Source organism: Penicillium griseofulvum (genome assembly GCF_001561935.1).
Source record: "Penicillium griseofulvum strain PG3 chromosome Unknown contig_77, whole genome shotgun sequence".
Classification (NCBI taxonomy): domain Eukaryota; kingdom Fungi; phylum Ascomycota; class Eurotiomycetes; order Eurotiales; family Aspergillaceae; genus Penicillium; species Penicillium griseofulvum.
Window position 1 is genome coordinate 102,802 of NW_024467426.1, and position 16,528 is coordinate 119,329.

Sequence of the window (16,528 nt, forward strand, 5' to 3'; positions counted from 1 at the left end):
TGTTTTGGTTAATTTTATATGCATATTCAGCTACGATGTTTTTTTACTGGAGAATTGTAATCAAACAAGTTCATTGACATGCTAATCCACACAACAAAATCTAACACATTTGACCCCCAAATCCTCCAAATCTAACACAGAGATGAGATCTTGTATTTTTTTTGGAGGGTTTTCTGTTTTCAACTTTTTTTGGTCTTTTTTTGTTGTTTTTTGGGGTAATTTTTTTTTGTTTTGTTTTCAATTTTTTTTGTTTTTTTCAGATTTTCGTTGTGAGAGTATCATTTTTGAGAACTTGGACAGACTCGCTTACTTGCGAGTCTTGTCCTTGCCAGCCGAAGGGGATTCAGGTCCCTTGGCCTTCTCAGGGCGGGGAGTAGCACGGGCGGCACTCGAGGCGGTCGGGATGACGGGGGCCGCCGGGATTCCCTCGGCATTCACCTCCTGGAACTGTGGCCGGTAGAGGGGGTGAATGTTTGCGAGGGGGATGGGCTCCCCAGGAGGACCAGGAAGAACAATCCCACGAGGAAGTTCAGGGACGGGGGGGATGGAGTCATCCCGACGTGCGGCAAGTCTCCCGCTGGTTGCGGATGAGACGCTGTCGCTGCGGCGTCGGAATCCAAACAGACTCTTCCCCTTCTTCTCAGATGCACATTCCTTGTCATTGGCATCTTTATTGGCCTTGAGCTCTGCGGATTCAGTGTTGTCCGCATTACCAGTGTTGTTGCTGGTGTTCTCCTTGTCATTCTGCTGAGAGCTAGAGGACTTCTTCGAAAGAGTCTTCTTCTTCTTCTTGGATCGGCGAGGGATCGAGCTCTGTTTAACAGTGGCAGAACCTGGAGGAGTGATTGTGGTAGACCCGGTGGCCGATGCTGGTGGGGTAGTCTTTGCCGGGACGGTGGTAGGCGCCGGAGGAGTGGCCTTCGCAGGCACAGTAGTGGAGGGAGTGCGCTTTCCTGTCACAGTGTTGGATCCTGAAGGAGTCGCATTTGCGGACACAGTGGTTGCTGATGGAGTACGCTTTCCAGTCACGGTGCTGGATCCCGAAGGAGTCGCATTTGCGGGCACAGTGGTAGAGGGAGTGCGCTTTCCAGTCACGGTGCTGGATCCCGAAGGAGTCGCATTTGCGGGCACAGTGGTAGCGGAGGGAGTGCGCAAACCTGGCACAGGGCGAGGTAGCGAGGGAGTAGCCTTAGCTGGTCTGAAGATGGCGGGACCGACCTGTGCTTCTTCCCAAGGTTCAGGGTTGCCGTCAAGACCGGGCTCGTTGTCGTCGCGTTCACCCAAAGGGAAGGGTGGAAGAACAACTTCTACATCGCGAGAAGCGTAAAGGTTGTTTTCATATTGCATGACTCTGACTGCAGTCATAGTGCAAATGATCGCCCGTCTCAAGAACATGGATTCCGCCTTCAGCTTGACGGTGTTGTCACCAATTTCATTGACATCAGCGTCTATTTCGTCGTTCCGTCGACGCTGGAAGGCCACGAAGGGCTCTTCGGTGTTGTCCCAAATCCCGGTGAGACACATGTCGACCTTGGCGCTCAGGTCACAGAGAGACGAGGTCAGTCCGTTGATCTCAAGGCGCATCTCGTGGATGGCCTCCTTGATCTGATCAACCTGCCCCTTGGCTTCCCGGGCGTCACGCTGCACTTGGGCAAAGTCGAAAGCCAACTCGGAGCTGCGCTTAAGTTGCGCATTCGTCTGGTCACCGATGTAGTTCTCAGTGAAGCCGAGGAAGTCATCGACCTTCTGTTCGAGTCGGTTGATGTCACCGATCTTCTTTGCCAGCCGCTTTTGGGTTGCGTCGTGCTGGAACTGAAGTGCTCGCACAGCCTCAGGAAGGTCCTTGAGAGTCAGAGTCAAGCTTGAATGCTGACTCAGAGTAGGGCTAACACCAGTAGGACTCATGAGAGGTGTGCCGAGGACGGGATGGCGCATGCCCTCTTTGCTTGGTGTATGAGGGCTCGGGGTGTGAGGGGCAGACTTGGTGGGGGACGGGGGGAGTGGCTTGTTGTTGCCCTCCGGGGCACCAGAACCATCAGCCATCTTGGGTGGGGATGGCGGAGCAGACAAGGAGCGAGGTTTGATGGCGTTTCGATTCTTCAGGATCGAAACAGGGAAAGGAGGAACGGGAGGGATGGAAGAAGAACGGAGGGTGTGGGAGGAAGGGTGAGAAGGGTGGGAAGAGGAAGAAAGGTGGGAGGCACCAGCAGATTTGCCCTGGCGGGCGAACGAGTTGTGTTTGTCAACTGAGGAAGGAGGCAACTCCGTCTCCGAACTCCCCGCGACAGTCGAAGGCAGACCAACCTTAGGGTTGGTCGAACTGGAAGCTACAGGCACCCGGAGTGCAGTGACCGTATCGTCAGAACGAGGAGACGCCAGTGGGATGCACATCTCGGGCTCCTCGAAGTGCACGCGGTTGAGTGTGCTGCGACGAGAGGACGAAGCCGCAGAGGATGATGGGGTTTCAGGCCGCCCAGTCCGGCCGCGGGGACCTTCCGAATCGGTATCTGTAAGAACATCAAAGCGTCAGTAACCCTACCCTTCTTTCTTTGAAGTGAACTGAATGTGACAGCCATCAGTTGATCATCTGAGGGCAAACTGATAGATATCTCTCATGTTTTTGGGTGTCTCTCTCTTTATTCTTTCTTGAGAGGCATATTCCGTGGGTAAAAGAACAGTTCCTTGTCCACAAGACTTGTTTGAGTAGAAAGAGCGGCCATAGAAAGTGATTTGCTTACACATAGTCAAGCAGATCCGATTCCAAGCAACCAATTCCAATGCCAAACAAAGAGGCCTGACTCTCAAGAACTGAGTCCAATGCCAAAGAAAGAGATACAATTCAAAAGAATCATGTCAAATTCTAGCAAGGGACACCAGATCCCTAAGAGCGAAGCTCAATCTTAATGTCAGGAAGAGACACGATCATGCACACAGAACGATCCCATCTCAGAGAGAAGAGACACGATCATGCACACAGAACGGTCCCATCTCAGAGAGAAAAGACACGATCATGCACACAGAACGGTCCCATCTCAGAGAGACGAGACACGATCATGCACACAGAACGGTCCCATCTCAGAGAGACGAGACACGATACTGCACACAGAATAGCAATACCACAAGGAATGAGACAATTTCCGAAGAAAGGCCCATCCCCATGGATGAACTCGGTCGAAATGAGACTCGAGTCCACCGAAAGAGACACTCCATGAGGTGGAAGGTGATGAATGATTCAGAAAGAAGAGATTGTCACTTACCTTGATTAGTTTTCGCCATCTCTGTTGATAATCTTCAAGAAACGGATGGATGGTGATGGTTGTTGAGAAAAAAGAAGAAGAGACGAACGCGTGGTGGCAATAACAAGACCAGAGACATTTTGGGGGGTCAACACTGAGCACGTGGCCCAGCATCATGGTTCTTCAAGCCCGAACTGGAAAGAACGATGAATCCAATAGGCTCCCATGGGCTTATTATGGCTCATATTCCCAATATCGAAGGAACCACCCATTGGTGACCATGGCCATTTTACTGGGGCTAGTCATTATCCAGGTCAACATGACTGAGCTCTCTACATGCAATGACCCAGCAACGCATGCTGTCCCATGCTAGGCCAGCAAATGGATACAAGCAAAGAAAAGAATCTATTCTGAGCAAGTGGGAATCCAACTTATATACACCACTTTCAACCGTTGCTGTTACACAGACACAAAGACATAGCAGGCAAGCAAAGTGCACCAGCAAAGGAACAAGGCAATCAGGGTATACAATCTAGAAGCTACGCAAAGAAACTAGAAGATTACAGGCAAACAAGCACAAAGAAGATAGAAGTAGAAGGTATTCATTAAGTTCATGTCATAGTATACTGGATAAATAGCAGGTCAGGCAGATCCATCAAGAGCAGCCGGCCATGCCGACACCAATATAACATTGGAGACAACAAAAGGAAATCATTAACCATAAGAAAGATTCAAAAAGAGACGCAAATGGAATTCGTAATCAGAAATACAGGGGAATAATGCAATGGCGGGAGAGGAGTAGTCGAAATTGTGTCCAGATTTTTATACTTCGTCGTGCGACGCACTCTCCGTATTGCCACGGACAAAGAGAACATCTTCGAGTTGGGGCTTCGACATGCACGTGACCGTCGATATCGAGACCTCATTTGTCCGTGCTGAAGCACGAACGCCAGAAAATTGCCAGCATTGGCACGGCAAAAACCGCCATCCAGAACAAATTGCTGATCGATGAGTCAGTTATTAGTTTGAATGCAGATTCTGCGTCATGACGACGATGTTTTTCGATAGTAGATAGCTCCAAAGAAATAAAACAACTGGCTGAAAAAAAGCAAAAATCACAAGAAAACACATGGTCTATTCTAATTTGAGGACTTTCCACGACGGAAAGGTGAAAAGATGGCCCCAAAGAAGTTCACAAACACAGTGCGCAGAATCGCTTTGAGCCAGCTGTCAGGTGCACCATTTAGAGAAACAGCAGTCACTGACCGGTTCTGGCTCGCTGGACGAGCATCCTCATCGTTATCCTTGGGTGGAAGGGTAGCATCGGTAGCAGTCTTGGCCTCGGAGGGCTGGGCAGGTTCGACGGTTCCCTTGCTGGCCTCGGCGGCAGGCTGGGACTCGACGGCAGTCTCGACTGTCGCGGCAGGTGGTTTCTGGGAGGTCGTGGACAATTGGTCTGTGGAGGGTTGGTTGAGCTTGCTAAGGAGGGCTTCGCGGTCACCAGCGAGAGCTGCAAGAACGGGATCAGTTTCGAACGACATGGCAGACGGCTGGTATGAAAGATAGAACGGTGTTGGCTTACCGTCGGTGTGCTGTGCATCTGCTGCCGAAACCTGGGGCTGGGTCTCAGCCTTAGTAACGGGCTCCTTGACTGCATCGGTAGTTTCGGGATCCTTCTGATCTTTCGAAGTCTCTGAGACAGTCTCGGAGTCCTTGTTAACAAGGGCGGCCACGCCTACACCGGCAATGGCGGCGGCGGCGGCGGCAGCGCCAGCACCAAGAATTTCAGTGCTAATTCCAGTATCCTTGGTAGAAACTTCCTCTGAGGTGGGAGCAGCGGGCTCTTCCTGCTTAGTTTCGGGCTCGGATGGTGCCGAGGCTTCAACATCAGCGGTGGAGGGCTGAACAGGCTCCTTCACATCGGATGTCTCGGTCACAATCTCGGGCTTATCTGCGCTGACAACTTCGGGCTCGACGGTTTCGACCTTCGAGGGTTCCTCAGTTGCAACCACAGTCCCCACGACAGGAGCAGACTGTTCTGGGACGAGGTCCTCGACCTTGGTATCCTCCTGTGCGGGCTTTTCTGCGACAGCCTCTTCAGCAACAACGGCAGGCTGCTCAATGGCAACTTCCTCTACGGCGGCTGTCTCAGGCTCGAGCTCCTTGGTAGTAGATGCCTCCACTGGAGCTACCTCGGGGATTTTCTCCTCGGAGACGGCAGCTTCAACGGGCTCCTCAACCTTCACAGGCTCTGCGACGGTCTGTTCCTCCACAACTGGCGCTTCAGCAACTTCGGTAGCTTGGACGGTGGGCTCGACAATGGCGGGCTCCTTCACATCCTCAGCCTTCTCAGTAGCTGGTGCCTCAGCAACAGGTTCTTCAACAACAGGGGCCTCAACGGGAGTCTGTTCGGAAACAGGCTCAGCGGTGGGCTCAGCCGCGGTCTCAACAGCAACAGGCTTGTCGATGGCCTTTTCTTCGACCGCGGGAGTTTCAGTAACAGCGGGCTCGGCAATAACGGCCTCGGCCTTAGCCTCAACTTCAGCTGCAGGCTCAGGAGTGGCAGCGGCTTCGACAGTCTCTGCCACAGCGACTGGCTCATCCACAGCCTTCTCTTCGGCAGCAGCAGCAGTCTCGGGTTGCTTCTCCTCGGCCTCAGCGGCAGGAGCCTCGGTGGAAGCCTTGATGGGCTCCTCAGCGACAACTTCCTTAGCAGGCTCTTCAGCGGGAGTCTCCTCGACAACGGGAGCATCCTGAACAGCCGGCTCCGGAGCAGAGGTCTCAGCAACGGGCTCCTCAGCAGCCTTGTCGGCGACGGGCTCTTCAGTGGGCTTCTCGGTTACTTCCTCAGCCTTGGTAGCCTCTGGCTGCTCAACGGGGACTTCCTTAGCAGTTTCAGCGGGGATAGCCTCCTCCACTGCTTCTTGCACAGACTCAGTAGAAGCGGCATTTTCCTCGACGATAGCGGCGGCAGCCTCAGGAACAGAGGGAGATTCCTCGGTGACAGCAGCAGCGGCAGCTGCGGGGATGGCGGTGATCTCGCTGGCGGCAGCTTCCGTGGCCTCAGGAACAGCGGGAGATTCCTCGGGGGCAACAGCGGCAGCAGCAGCCTCTTCAGGAATAGAGGCAGTCTCGACAGGAGCAGCCTCAGCGGGCTCGGGAACAGCAGGGGACTCCTCGGTGGCCAATTCCTTAGCAGTTTCCGCCACAGGCTCCTCCACAACTGGTTCCTCTGCCTTAACCTTCTCGGCGGTCTCCTCAACAGATTCGACCTTGGTAGGCTCCTCGGTCTTCTCAGGAGTAGCCTCCTCGGCAACCACGGCAGCAGGCTCTTCAATTGCTTCGGTGGCAGTCTCGGTGGCGGTAGTCTCCTCGGCAGCAACCTCAGCAGGCTTCTCGACAGCAGATTCCTTAGCAGCATCGGCAGTCTGCTCGGGAACCGGCTCGGCAACCTCAGTCTCCTTGACAGGCTCGGCAGCCAATTCCTCAGTGGCAGGCTGCTCAACCGGAGCCTCATCAGCCACCTCCTTGGTGGGCTCGGAGATGACTTCCTCCTTTGGCTCTGAAGCCTCAACAGTGGGCTCGACAGCAGTTGCCTCTTCGGCAATCTCTGGAACGGACTCTGCCTCCACAGCGGGTTCCTCAACAGCCTTCTCGGTCACTGGCTCCTCGACAGGCTTGGACTCTTCCACAGCTGCCTCGGTGGCTGGGGCATCCTTAACAATTTCAGGAACAGCCTCGACAGTCTTGGGTTCTTCCACGGCAGCTTCAGCGGCGGGAGTCTCTTCGGCAACCGGCTCGGCGACGGCTTCAGCAAAGGACTTAGCGGGCTCAGACTCTTCCTTGGCAGATTCAGTGACGGGCTTTTCCTCGGCGGTAGGCTCAGCAACCTCCTCAACCTTGGATTCCTCGACTGCAGGAGTCTCAGAAACGGCCTCAACCTTTTCTTCAGCAGGCTTGGTAACCTCCTCAGCCTTAGATTCCTCAACTGCGGGTGTCTCCTGCACGATCTCAGAAGCAGCCTCGACAGGCTTTGATTCCTCCACAGCAGTCTCAGCAGCGGGAGTCTCCTCGACAACCGGTTCAGCGACAGCTTCGGCAAAGGACTTTGCGGGCTCAGACTCTTCCTTGGCAGATTCAGTGACGGGCTTTTCCTCAGTGGTAGGCTCAGCAACCTCCTCAGCCTTGGATTCCTCGACAGCTGGAGTTTCAGAAACGGCCTCGGCCTTGGATTCCTCAACTGCAGGTGTCTCCTGGACAGATTCAGGGGCAGCTTCGACAGGCTTTTCCTCAGTAGCAGGCTTCTCCTCGGTGGTAGGTTCAACGACCTCGGCGGCCTTGGATTCTTCAGCGGCGGGGGTTTCAGAAACGGCTTCGACAGCCTTTTCCTCAGTCTTTTCCTCTGTGGAAGGCTTGACAACCTCCTCAGTCTTAGATTCTTCCACGGCCGGGGTCTCTTCGACAGTAGGCTCTGCGACGGTTTCAGAAACAGCAGGCTTCGATTCCTCCACAGCAGCTTCAACGGCCGGGGTCTCCTCGACGACCGGCTCAGCAACAGCTTCAGCAAAGGACTTAGCGGGCTCTGACTCTTCCTTGGCAGATTCAGCAGGCTTCTCCTCGGCAACCGGCTCAGCAACCTCCTCAGTCTTAGATTCTTCGACGGCGGGGGTTTCTGTGACAGGCTCTGCGACAGTCTCAGGAGCAGCCTCGATGACCTTTTCTTCGGTGGCGGGCTTCTCCTCGGCGATTGGCTCAGCAACCTCAGCCTTGGATTCTTCGACGGCAGGCGTCTCCTTGGCTATTTCAGGAGCAGCCTCCTCAACCTTGGATTCTGCAACAGCAGGAGTCTCTTCTTCCTTGGCGGCTTCAGCGGGAGTAGGCTCGGCAACTTCCTCAGCCTTAGATTCTTCGACAGCGGGCGCCACCTGGGCGATTTCAGGAACAGCTTCCACAATCTTTGATTCTTCCACGGCAGTTTCGGGAGTCTCCTTCACAGCGGCTTCGGTTTCAGGAACGACTTCGGTGGTCTTTTCCTCCACAGCAGCCTCAGGAACGGCCTCGGCAGTCTTAGATTCTTCCACAGCAGCTTCAGCGGGAGTCTCCTCGACTGGCTCGGCGACGGCTTCGGCAAAGGATTTGGCGGGCTCCGAATCTTCCTTAGTAGGCTCAGCGATATCATCCGCAGCCTTAGGTTCTTCGACGGCGGCCTCAGCAGCAGGCTCAGCGGCAGTTTCGGGAGCGGCCTCGGTAGCCTTTTCTTCGACGACAGGCTTCTCCTCGGTGATAGGCTTGGCAACCTCCTCGACAGTCTTCGTTTCTTCCGCAGCGGGAGTCTCTTCGACGACTGGCTCTGCGGCGACTTCAGGAACGGCCTCGACGGCCTTGGGCTCTTCTGTGGTAGGCTTAGCAACCTCTTCCACAACCTTGGATTCTTCAACTGGCTCTGCGACAGTTTCCGGAACGGCCTCAGTAGTCTTCGATTCTTCTGTAGCGGGCTCGGCAGCCTTCTCAGCAACCTCGGGGGTAGCTTCGGCGGGCTTTTCCTCAAGCACTGGTGCCTCGGTGGCATCGACAGCCTTCTCGGCCGGCTTGGATTCTTCCGTTGATTCAATTGCGGTTTTTTCTTCAACCACTGACTCGGCAGCAGGTTCAGCTTCTTTGGGAGCTTCGACTGCTGATTCCTCCACTGCAGGCTCTGCAGTTTTGGTCTCGGGAACGACAGAATTGTCGACTGGAGTCTCTTCGGGAGTCTTTTCAGCTTCCACGGCAATGGAGCTCAAGCTCTCCTGTCTCTTTTGCTGCTTCTTCTTTGCCTTCTTGGCCTTCTTCTTTTCCGCGGCGGTCATTGGGACCTCGGGGGTTGAATCTTTGGATTGTTGTGTGGAGTCGGGCTCAACCAGGGTAGCAGTGGATTCGCTCAGTTCCGCCGCAGTTGCATCGGCGGTAGACTTTTCATCTATGGATGAAATGGGCTCAACTGGTCCATCTGTTGGCAGCACATGGCTATCCGGAATAATGGGCTCTTGCACGCTGGCCATGATTTATTTCGTTTCAAGTTCGTAATGTCGTAAAAAGGGTATTAGGTGATTCACAATTTGACCAGCAAAGATTTAACGCTAGATTATCGTGTACAGAACAAGCTCACAGAGCATGTAATTATTGTGAGTATGGAGAGGGGAAGAAGGCAGAAAAAAAAAATCTCAGCCCAAGTAACAAAAAAACCCTCTGACGGCACAGCTTTGAAGTGGGGAAAAATCAGTTGGCATAGTGACCAGAAAATACTAAAATACTATTAAAAAATACTATTAAAAAATACTAAATAGTATTAAAATACTAATATATTACCCAATGACTGTTCGTCCTTTTTTTGGGCTCTTTCATCCGGATATCCACTCCCAATATGCGGTGAAGCTATCCGAGGTTTATTGGCTTCTTTTTCTTCTTCATGTGTTATCATACGATTTCAATGTTATATGATTCTAAAAAGATACATGTTACTACCTTTTCCCTTTGGTTGTACAAGAATTCAATCCTGTTAACTTGTGAAAAGATTGGGCGCTAAAAAAAAAAAGTCCCACAGGCGCCAATGACCGTAAAGATTCTTATCCACCTGTCATATCCTGACTCATTGTGATCTCCAACATATGGAGTTCGGTTTCTAATAGTGAGCTGATCTTTCAACTTTTGTTTTTGGACCCATATTATGCGGAACACTACGGATCTTCATATATTTCTACCTCGGAGTACTAATAAGTTCTATATCCGGTCTAGAGATTTCGAAAACAATGAAGCATGAAAGCTCGTGCCGCACACTAGTAGCTCTCATGCATTGCGTGCTGCCTTCTCAAGCTTGGACCCTCCCACAGAAGCCGCATTTCCGGTTCAAAGCTGCAGTCTGCAGTTCTGCAGTTCTCATTAGTACTCTTCTTCCCTTCCACCGACTTTCATTGATATACAAGGCGGTGTGGTCGGCTTCCCGTTCTCGGGAATGCGCGGGAGATCGTGTGAGATGATTCCAAGTTGGTTAATATTAAGGGGTCATTTAATGGGGCCCAGTATAAATAACTATGGAGTACGGAGTAAAAGCTCCATAGTCTCATGACCTCCCCTAACTCCGTGGTACAACATATGTTCTGTCTAGCTCTACAATAATATATATGTGGGCTAAAGAGCTCTTTATACTGATCAAGAATTTGGCATTGAGGATTTACACAATTACAAGGATTACGAGGATGTAGTGACTTGGCGCATCATTCTAGTACAATTAACTTTTCTTTTGCTCAATTCTGCGGGAAGTTGCTACATACACATGAATGTGATTCTTACTGCACTTAATTTCATAACTCTCAACCAATGCACAGCTTGGAATAAGTATGTGAAGATAAATGAATCTTCCCTGTGTAAACGATCTACCTGCAGTCATATACATTTCCCTTTCTTCCAATCACAATCCACCTGCATAACAACCCCTCTTTTCGTGTACTATATCAATATGGCCACACTCCCATCTGCACCAACAGAACGCCGCCGACCACAGCGAGAGGATTACGCATTTATTTATCAGAGGAACATGTGAAGTGGCACAGCGAACCACCCAGGAAAGAGGTGTTCTACAACTACGACACCAACAAATCGAGGAATTGCCATATGAACGGATGGAATATACATGTTCTCATCAGTTACATCCTTCGAAAAATGACTTTCCAAGGTGTCTCCATATCAACTTGTGAAGAAGGGAGTTATTTGTTGATGCTCATGCTTATACTAAACTAGCATTAATTAGGGCTTTCCTCATCATGTTACGTCTTTATGAGGCAACTGCGACCCAGAGAATCAGCCTTATCGGGAAGTTTGGTCTTGGCGACATAATATGCTTCTTACATGACAGCACTGTCTTTCAACTTCAATACTCTACCATCAAGACAACCTTGGAATGCTGTCGTTCTTTGAAAGATTGTATCTAGCGATAAAGCATTGCATCATCCAGAAGGAGGAGATACATTTCGACTTCAAATCTATATCAAGAACCTATAAAGCTATAGGATCATCGAAGTTTGCACGACTACTTCAAATTGTTAGCACATGTATGTTTTAGGGAAATTTACTCTATAACACGCCCGACGCTTTCGAATGTGTCAAACAGCAACAAAACGAAGTTTCCCATGGGGAGCATATCTATGCTAGAACTAAGGGATCTCCTGACTTCATCTCGCCACTAACCCCGACAATTCGAGCAATAGCCCAACAACTTAGGGTCGGGTTTTTGTACCACCTGATCAGAGAGCTATTACGAGGTCATATATTAAGAGTTCAATATTAAATTAGCTTTTATAGAATTCAATGCATAAAATCCTCTTACAAACTAGTTATGCAGGCAAAATCTAAGGTGGCGCACTACCCGTACCATCCGTATAGACCCACCCGGTCATCCATACCTACACCGTCGCTATGAATCATCATATCTTGTGACTACATAGCTATTCATCTTTGGGCCAGGGGTATAATACCATCTCGGCCGACTCGCAAGTTTTCACCTACTTTAATTTCTGACTCAACACCTTAACCTTCCATTCTGTATTCCGTCTAAGCGATTTGAATGGCGACCACATATATCATACTCAATAAATTTCTTTTCCCTCCTTGACGACCGTTCAAAAGTTTAACATATCGGAAATTGAATTAATTGACCTTTGTACGATGCCGCAACGAGACAATCAAAACCAATTCTCATCTAGCGACGAGGCTATTCATGAGAACATAAATGATACCACAGAGTCACCGGAAAGCGAGAATATAGACTCTTACCCAAATCACTCAAAGCATAATCATGGCTGGCGCCATCTTGTGCGGAATTTCACACCGGCGTAAGTGTCTCGAGCATAGGTTGTCAACATAGCTAACTCTCCTTCTCAAGTTGGTTCTCAGTCAATATGGGCACTGGGATTACTTCTATTCTGCTCAACACTCTACCCTATAATGGCAGATGGCTATACTGGATATCAGTGGTGATATTCTGTTTGAATGTCCTCCTTTTTATCATCTTCTCCACCATCACCATCTTGCGATATATCCTCTACCCAAAGGCCTTCTACCTCATGGTGACACATCCCGCGCAATCCCTTTTCGTCGGAACTCTCCCTATGGGGTTTTCAACAATTGTCAATATGTTTTGCTATATCTGCGTACCAGCTTGGGGAGAGTGGGCTGTTTACTTTGCCTGGGCTCTGTGGATTGTAGATGTTATCATGTCTGTTATGACATGCTTCGGGATACCATTTATTGTGTATGGTCTACACATAACTCCTTTTCTATTAAGAATACCAGCGCTGACTAGCTTTCTAGAATGACTCGATCAGCTCACATCGAACTACAAGCGATGGGCGCCGCTTGGCTGCTTCCCATTGTGTCTTGTGTCGTTGCGGCGGCATCGGGGGGTATCGTGGCTGATTACCTCCCAAATCCTCAGTATGCTCTAGGGACTATTATCGCGAGCTATTTTCTATGGGGAGTCGGAGTGCCCCTAGCAATGATGGTCATTGTCATTTATTTGATGCGTCTTATGCTGTACAAACTACCACCAAAAGCAGTGATTGTTAGCACGTTCTTGCCCCTTGGTCCTCTTGGTCAAGGCGGGTTCGGGTGAGTACCTTTTGTAAGGTTTGGAAGATGCGATTCACACACTAATGCATCATTCTTTTCTGTATAGAATTCAAAAATTGGGGATAGTTGCACAAAAGGTCTTCCCCCTTACAGGAACATTGAGACCCGGATCAGGAGATACGTTCTACGACATCGGGTTTCTGGTGGCTCTACTCATGTGGTCATTTGGCTGTTTATGGTTGTTCTTTGCAGTGGCAGCCATTATTCGGTCGAGGAAATTTCCATTCAACCTCGGATGGTGGGCATTCACTTTCCCGCTCGGCGTCTTTGCAAACTGTACCAACCAGCTGGGTAAAGAAATGCCGTCTAGGTTCTTTAGGGTCCTAGGCACAGTAAGCTACTTTAACGCCAAATATCTCATCTTCAAATAGCTAATTTATTCTAGATACTATGCGTTTGTGTTGTATTAATATGGATTGTGGTGTCGCTCTTCACGCTAAAGGGAGCTTTCAATCGCAGTCTTTTCGTGGCACCTTGTCTGGCTGACTTCCAGGAGTATGAGCCTCAGAAGTTTCAGAAAGAGAAGCACTGATCAAAGACATAGTCTAAATTCTCCGTTTTGTAATGAGCATATCTACTCTTCCAAATGCCTTCGTTTGCCTTCGATTAGACTAATCAACTAATTACTCGAAACCCGAAGACTGCCAACTCCTGAGGTCTTGATCAGGATTAAGATTCAGATTCCTCTTATGCCGGAGATGGTTGTCAATGGTTAGTAGAGTAAAATATTGACACCGAACCATGTAGATAACGAGCTCGCGTACTTGATAAGGGCCCTTGGCCTATTAGCATTGCATTGAACCGTTTGATACCGTATGGAATACTATAGCAAATGCCAGTAATTGACAGCCGATCTGGGGATTCAAATGTTGAGTTTTAGATTTCCCAGAAGAAACAATTCGCCCAGGTGGATCTCTGATGTTTGGCATACAAGATATGACCTCGCCCCCAGGATTTGCAATGATTATCAACCAAGCGGCGGGGTAAGCTTAGAATATGCAAGAGAACATCTATTACGTTTAAGTTGTTAAGGTTAATAGTCTTATTACAAATAAATATATCCAACTCCCATATATAAGGTGGGATATGCCGAGTCACATAGAGTGGGATAGGCCGAAAGCCCGCCGGCCCCACATATGGTTTAGCCACCCCTCTTCACCTGGACATCTATAAAACCACCACATCCGGAGATTGAACGCCCAACTTCTTTATACTTTACCTCTATATCTACAAAATTTCCTTTCTTTTACCTCCACCTCTCACCATGTCTTCCACAGCCAAGTCATTCCGTGAACTCGTCGGCATCCCCCCTTCCACCGCCTCTCCCAGTGATTCAACCCTCATCATCATCGACGCCCAAAATGAATACGCCACAGGCCTTCTAGCAGTTCAAAAAGTCGCCGAAACCCGCAAGGTCATTGCCAAACTGCTAGAGAAATATCGCAAGAACGGAAACAAGAACATTGTCCACGTCGTGCACGAAGTTCCCGCCGGTGCACCCGTCTTCACACCTGGCACTCCTCTCGCGGAGGAATTTGAAGAATTGAAGCCCAAGGCGAACGAGAAAGTGGTCACAAAGAACTTCCCCAGTTCTTTTGCCAAGACCGATCTACATGATTACTTGCAGGGACTGGGAGAAGTAGGCAAGAAGATTGTGCTGGTTGGATACATGGCGCACGTTTGTGTTTCTACCACCGCGCGTGCTGGTAATGAGCTTGGATATGATGTGGTTGTTGTTGGGGATGCTGTGGGTGATCGCAATATCCCTGGTGCGAACGCTGAGACTTTGGTCTCTGTCGTTCTCAGTGAGTTGGGTGATGGGTTTGCTACAATTGTTTCTGAGGGTCAGATTAGCGAGTGATCTGCTGGACTGGACTTTGGGTATATCTTATAAACAACTTATGAACTTGAATTATTTCTAGATTGGACCGGTCCTAGTATGTATGATGTTTAAACCCAATTAGGGAGCTCCCCGATTAAAACAACCCCATTTGAGCGGTAACAGTGGCGAGTCTAACAATGTTGTGAAGCGTTGGTCACTGTCCTTGGCTGGGCAGGATATCCACGCGAGGAATGGGAGGCTTGATAGATCAGAGTGGCAGGTTAGTGATCATTTTTGTCACCTAGGTCAAAAGAAGTCGACGGTTTATGAGTATTTGGGATAAAAGAGCTTCATACGTCATAGACATACACCTGCAGGTGGCATACTTTTCTCATCAAGCACGAGTATGCTGTAGACTCGATATGGACTAGCAGGTCATGTACACGAATAGGAATATAGAAATATCTTGGGAGAGGTAGGTTAAACGGATGTAGTGACGGAGTACTAGGTCTATCTTGACTAGGGCGCCAAACCCAAAAGGGCAAAACTAACCAGAAGAGGAAATTCAGAAGAATGTGGGGTAGCTCAGGCACCAGGGACCCATTTTTCTATCCTCTCACTACCTACTCCGTGCAATATGTCTCTACCTCAATAGGGACAAATAATATCTCTGCCTAGAAAAGTTCGATAATATAGGTCGAACGTGATACGAGGTTACATGGGGATAATAGCACGTTCCACAAGGTAAGCATCCCAACCCAAATAGGATCAATATGGTAGGAACTAATTCTAGGCAACAGAGTTAATCGTGATTGTACACTATAGTACTATAACACTATAGGTAGACTTAGGTATAAACAGGAGTAGGGAGTAAGCGATCAGCCCCATCTGCGGTGGGTCCAAGCGTTCAGCCCTACGAGTTCGACTTGCACCTTCCCTGAGGTGCAGGAACACTTTCTCTAATATTTTAATATCATACACACAAAATATTCCCTCCAACTAGGGGTAACTAAACATCTAGGAACGTCTGACACGAGAATGACCTACTATCCAGACCTGCCGTGATTGGTCAAAGTCAATCAGCTTGGTCAGTCGCTAAAACCACGACATCGCCGGCACCGAAGTATATGGGCCATCAGCCCTATGGTCCGGCTCTTATGGACTCAATATGGCCCTTCTTACTGGGAATTCCCTTTTTCTTCCTCCTTCTTCAGCTCCTCTTCTCTCTGGCAATCTGGAATGCTGCCGGCTGTGACCTTCCAGACTACGAAGAACCGAAGAAGACTCGACGCAACAATGGCGGAGACTATCTCGACTCGAGTCGACCACGCTTTCGCAAAGCTTTTACAAATTGATTCGGATCAAACTCCTGTCGTAAGAGATGAGACTGGAACTTATGGCTACTACGAGCATGAGCCCACTGGGGGCGACTAGTTTCGGCGTCACACATCCACCGCTCCTCAAGTTCGTCGTTACTTATGGGTTCTCTTCCCTTTTCTCCATTGGATCAGGTATTACAACTTGCAATACCCCACCCGGTCCTTGCTTCCACCCTGGCAATCATTTGCGGGGCGATTGTATTGTTCCTCGGAGTGCTTCGTGTTGGCTTCATAGTCGACTTCATCCCTCTTCCTGCTATCACTGCTTTTATAACTAGGCCCGTGATCAATGTTTGTGCTGGCCAAGTGAAAACAGCTCTTGGCGAGAAAGCACATTTCTCTACGCGTAGGGCAACCTACAAGATCATCATTGATACGCTAGAGCATCTTCCATCCGCTCGAATGGATGCTGCTATTGGCCTCACAGTTTT

At 49.7% G+C, this 16,528-nt stretch overlaps 4 protein-coding genes across 4 annotated transcripts; 2 read left to right on the plus strand and 2 right to left on the minus strand.

The window, feature by feature from the left end:
* Window positions 1-306: 306 nt before the first annotated feature.
* PGRI_079710 (uncharacterized protein) lies at window positions 307-2,742 on the minus strand (the record flags this gene model as incomplete). The annotated part of the gene is made up of 2 exons (XM_040795685.1): window positions 307-2,507; window positions 2,739-2,742. The coding sequence occupies 2 exons, from the start codon at window positions 2,740-2,742 to the stop codon at window positions 307-309; spliced, it is 2,205 nt and encodes a 734-aa protein (XP_040651250.1).
* A 1,633-nt stretch (window positions 2,743-4,375) lies between these two features.
* PGRI_079720 (PT repeat family protein) lies at window positions 4,376-9,274 on the minus strand (the record flags this gene model as incomplete). Its single annotated transcript, XM_040795686.1, has 1 exon — window positions 4,376-9,274. One exon carries the CDS (start codon window positions 9,272-9,274, stop codon window positions 4,376-4,378), a length of 4,899 nt encoding a protein of 1,632 aa, XP_040651251.1.
* Window positions 9,275-11,933: 2,659 nt separating this feature from the next.
* PGRI_079730 (TDT family transporter) lies at window positions 11,934-13,428 on the plus strand (the record flags this gene model as incomplete). Its single annotated transcript, XM_040795687.1, has 5 exons — window positions 11,934-12,100; window positions 12,151-12,519; window positions 12,579-12,875; window positions 12,943-13,228; window positions 13,282-13,428. The coding sequence occupies 5 exons, from the start codon at window positions 11,934-11,936 to the stop codon at window positions 13,426-13,428; spliced, it is 1,266 nt and encodes a 421-aa protein (XP_040651252.1).
* A 732-nt stretch (window positions 13,429-14,160) lies between these two features.
* On the plus strand, window positions 14,161-14,757 carry PGRI_079740 (putative isochorismatase family hydrolase; the record flags this gene model as incomplete). Its single annotated transcript, XM_040795688.1, has 1 exon — window positions 14,161-14,757. The coding sequence occupies one exon, from the start codon at window positions 14,161-14,163 to the stop codon at window positions 14,755-14,757; it is 597 nt and encodes a 198-aa protein (XP_040651253.1).
* Between the last annotated feature and the right edge of the window lie 1,771 nt (window positions 14,758-16,528).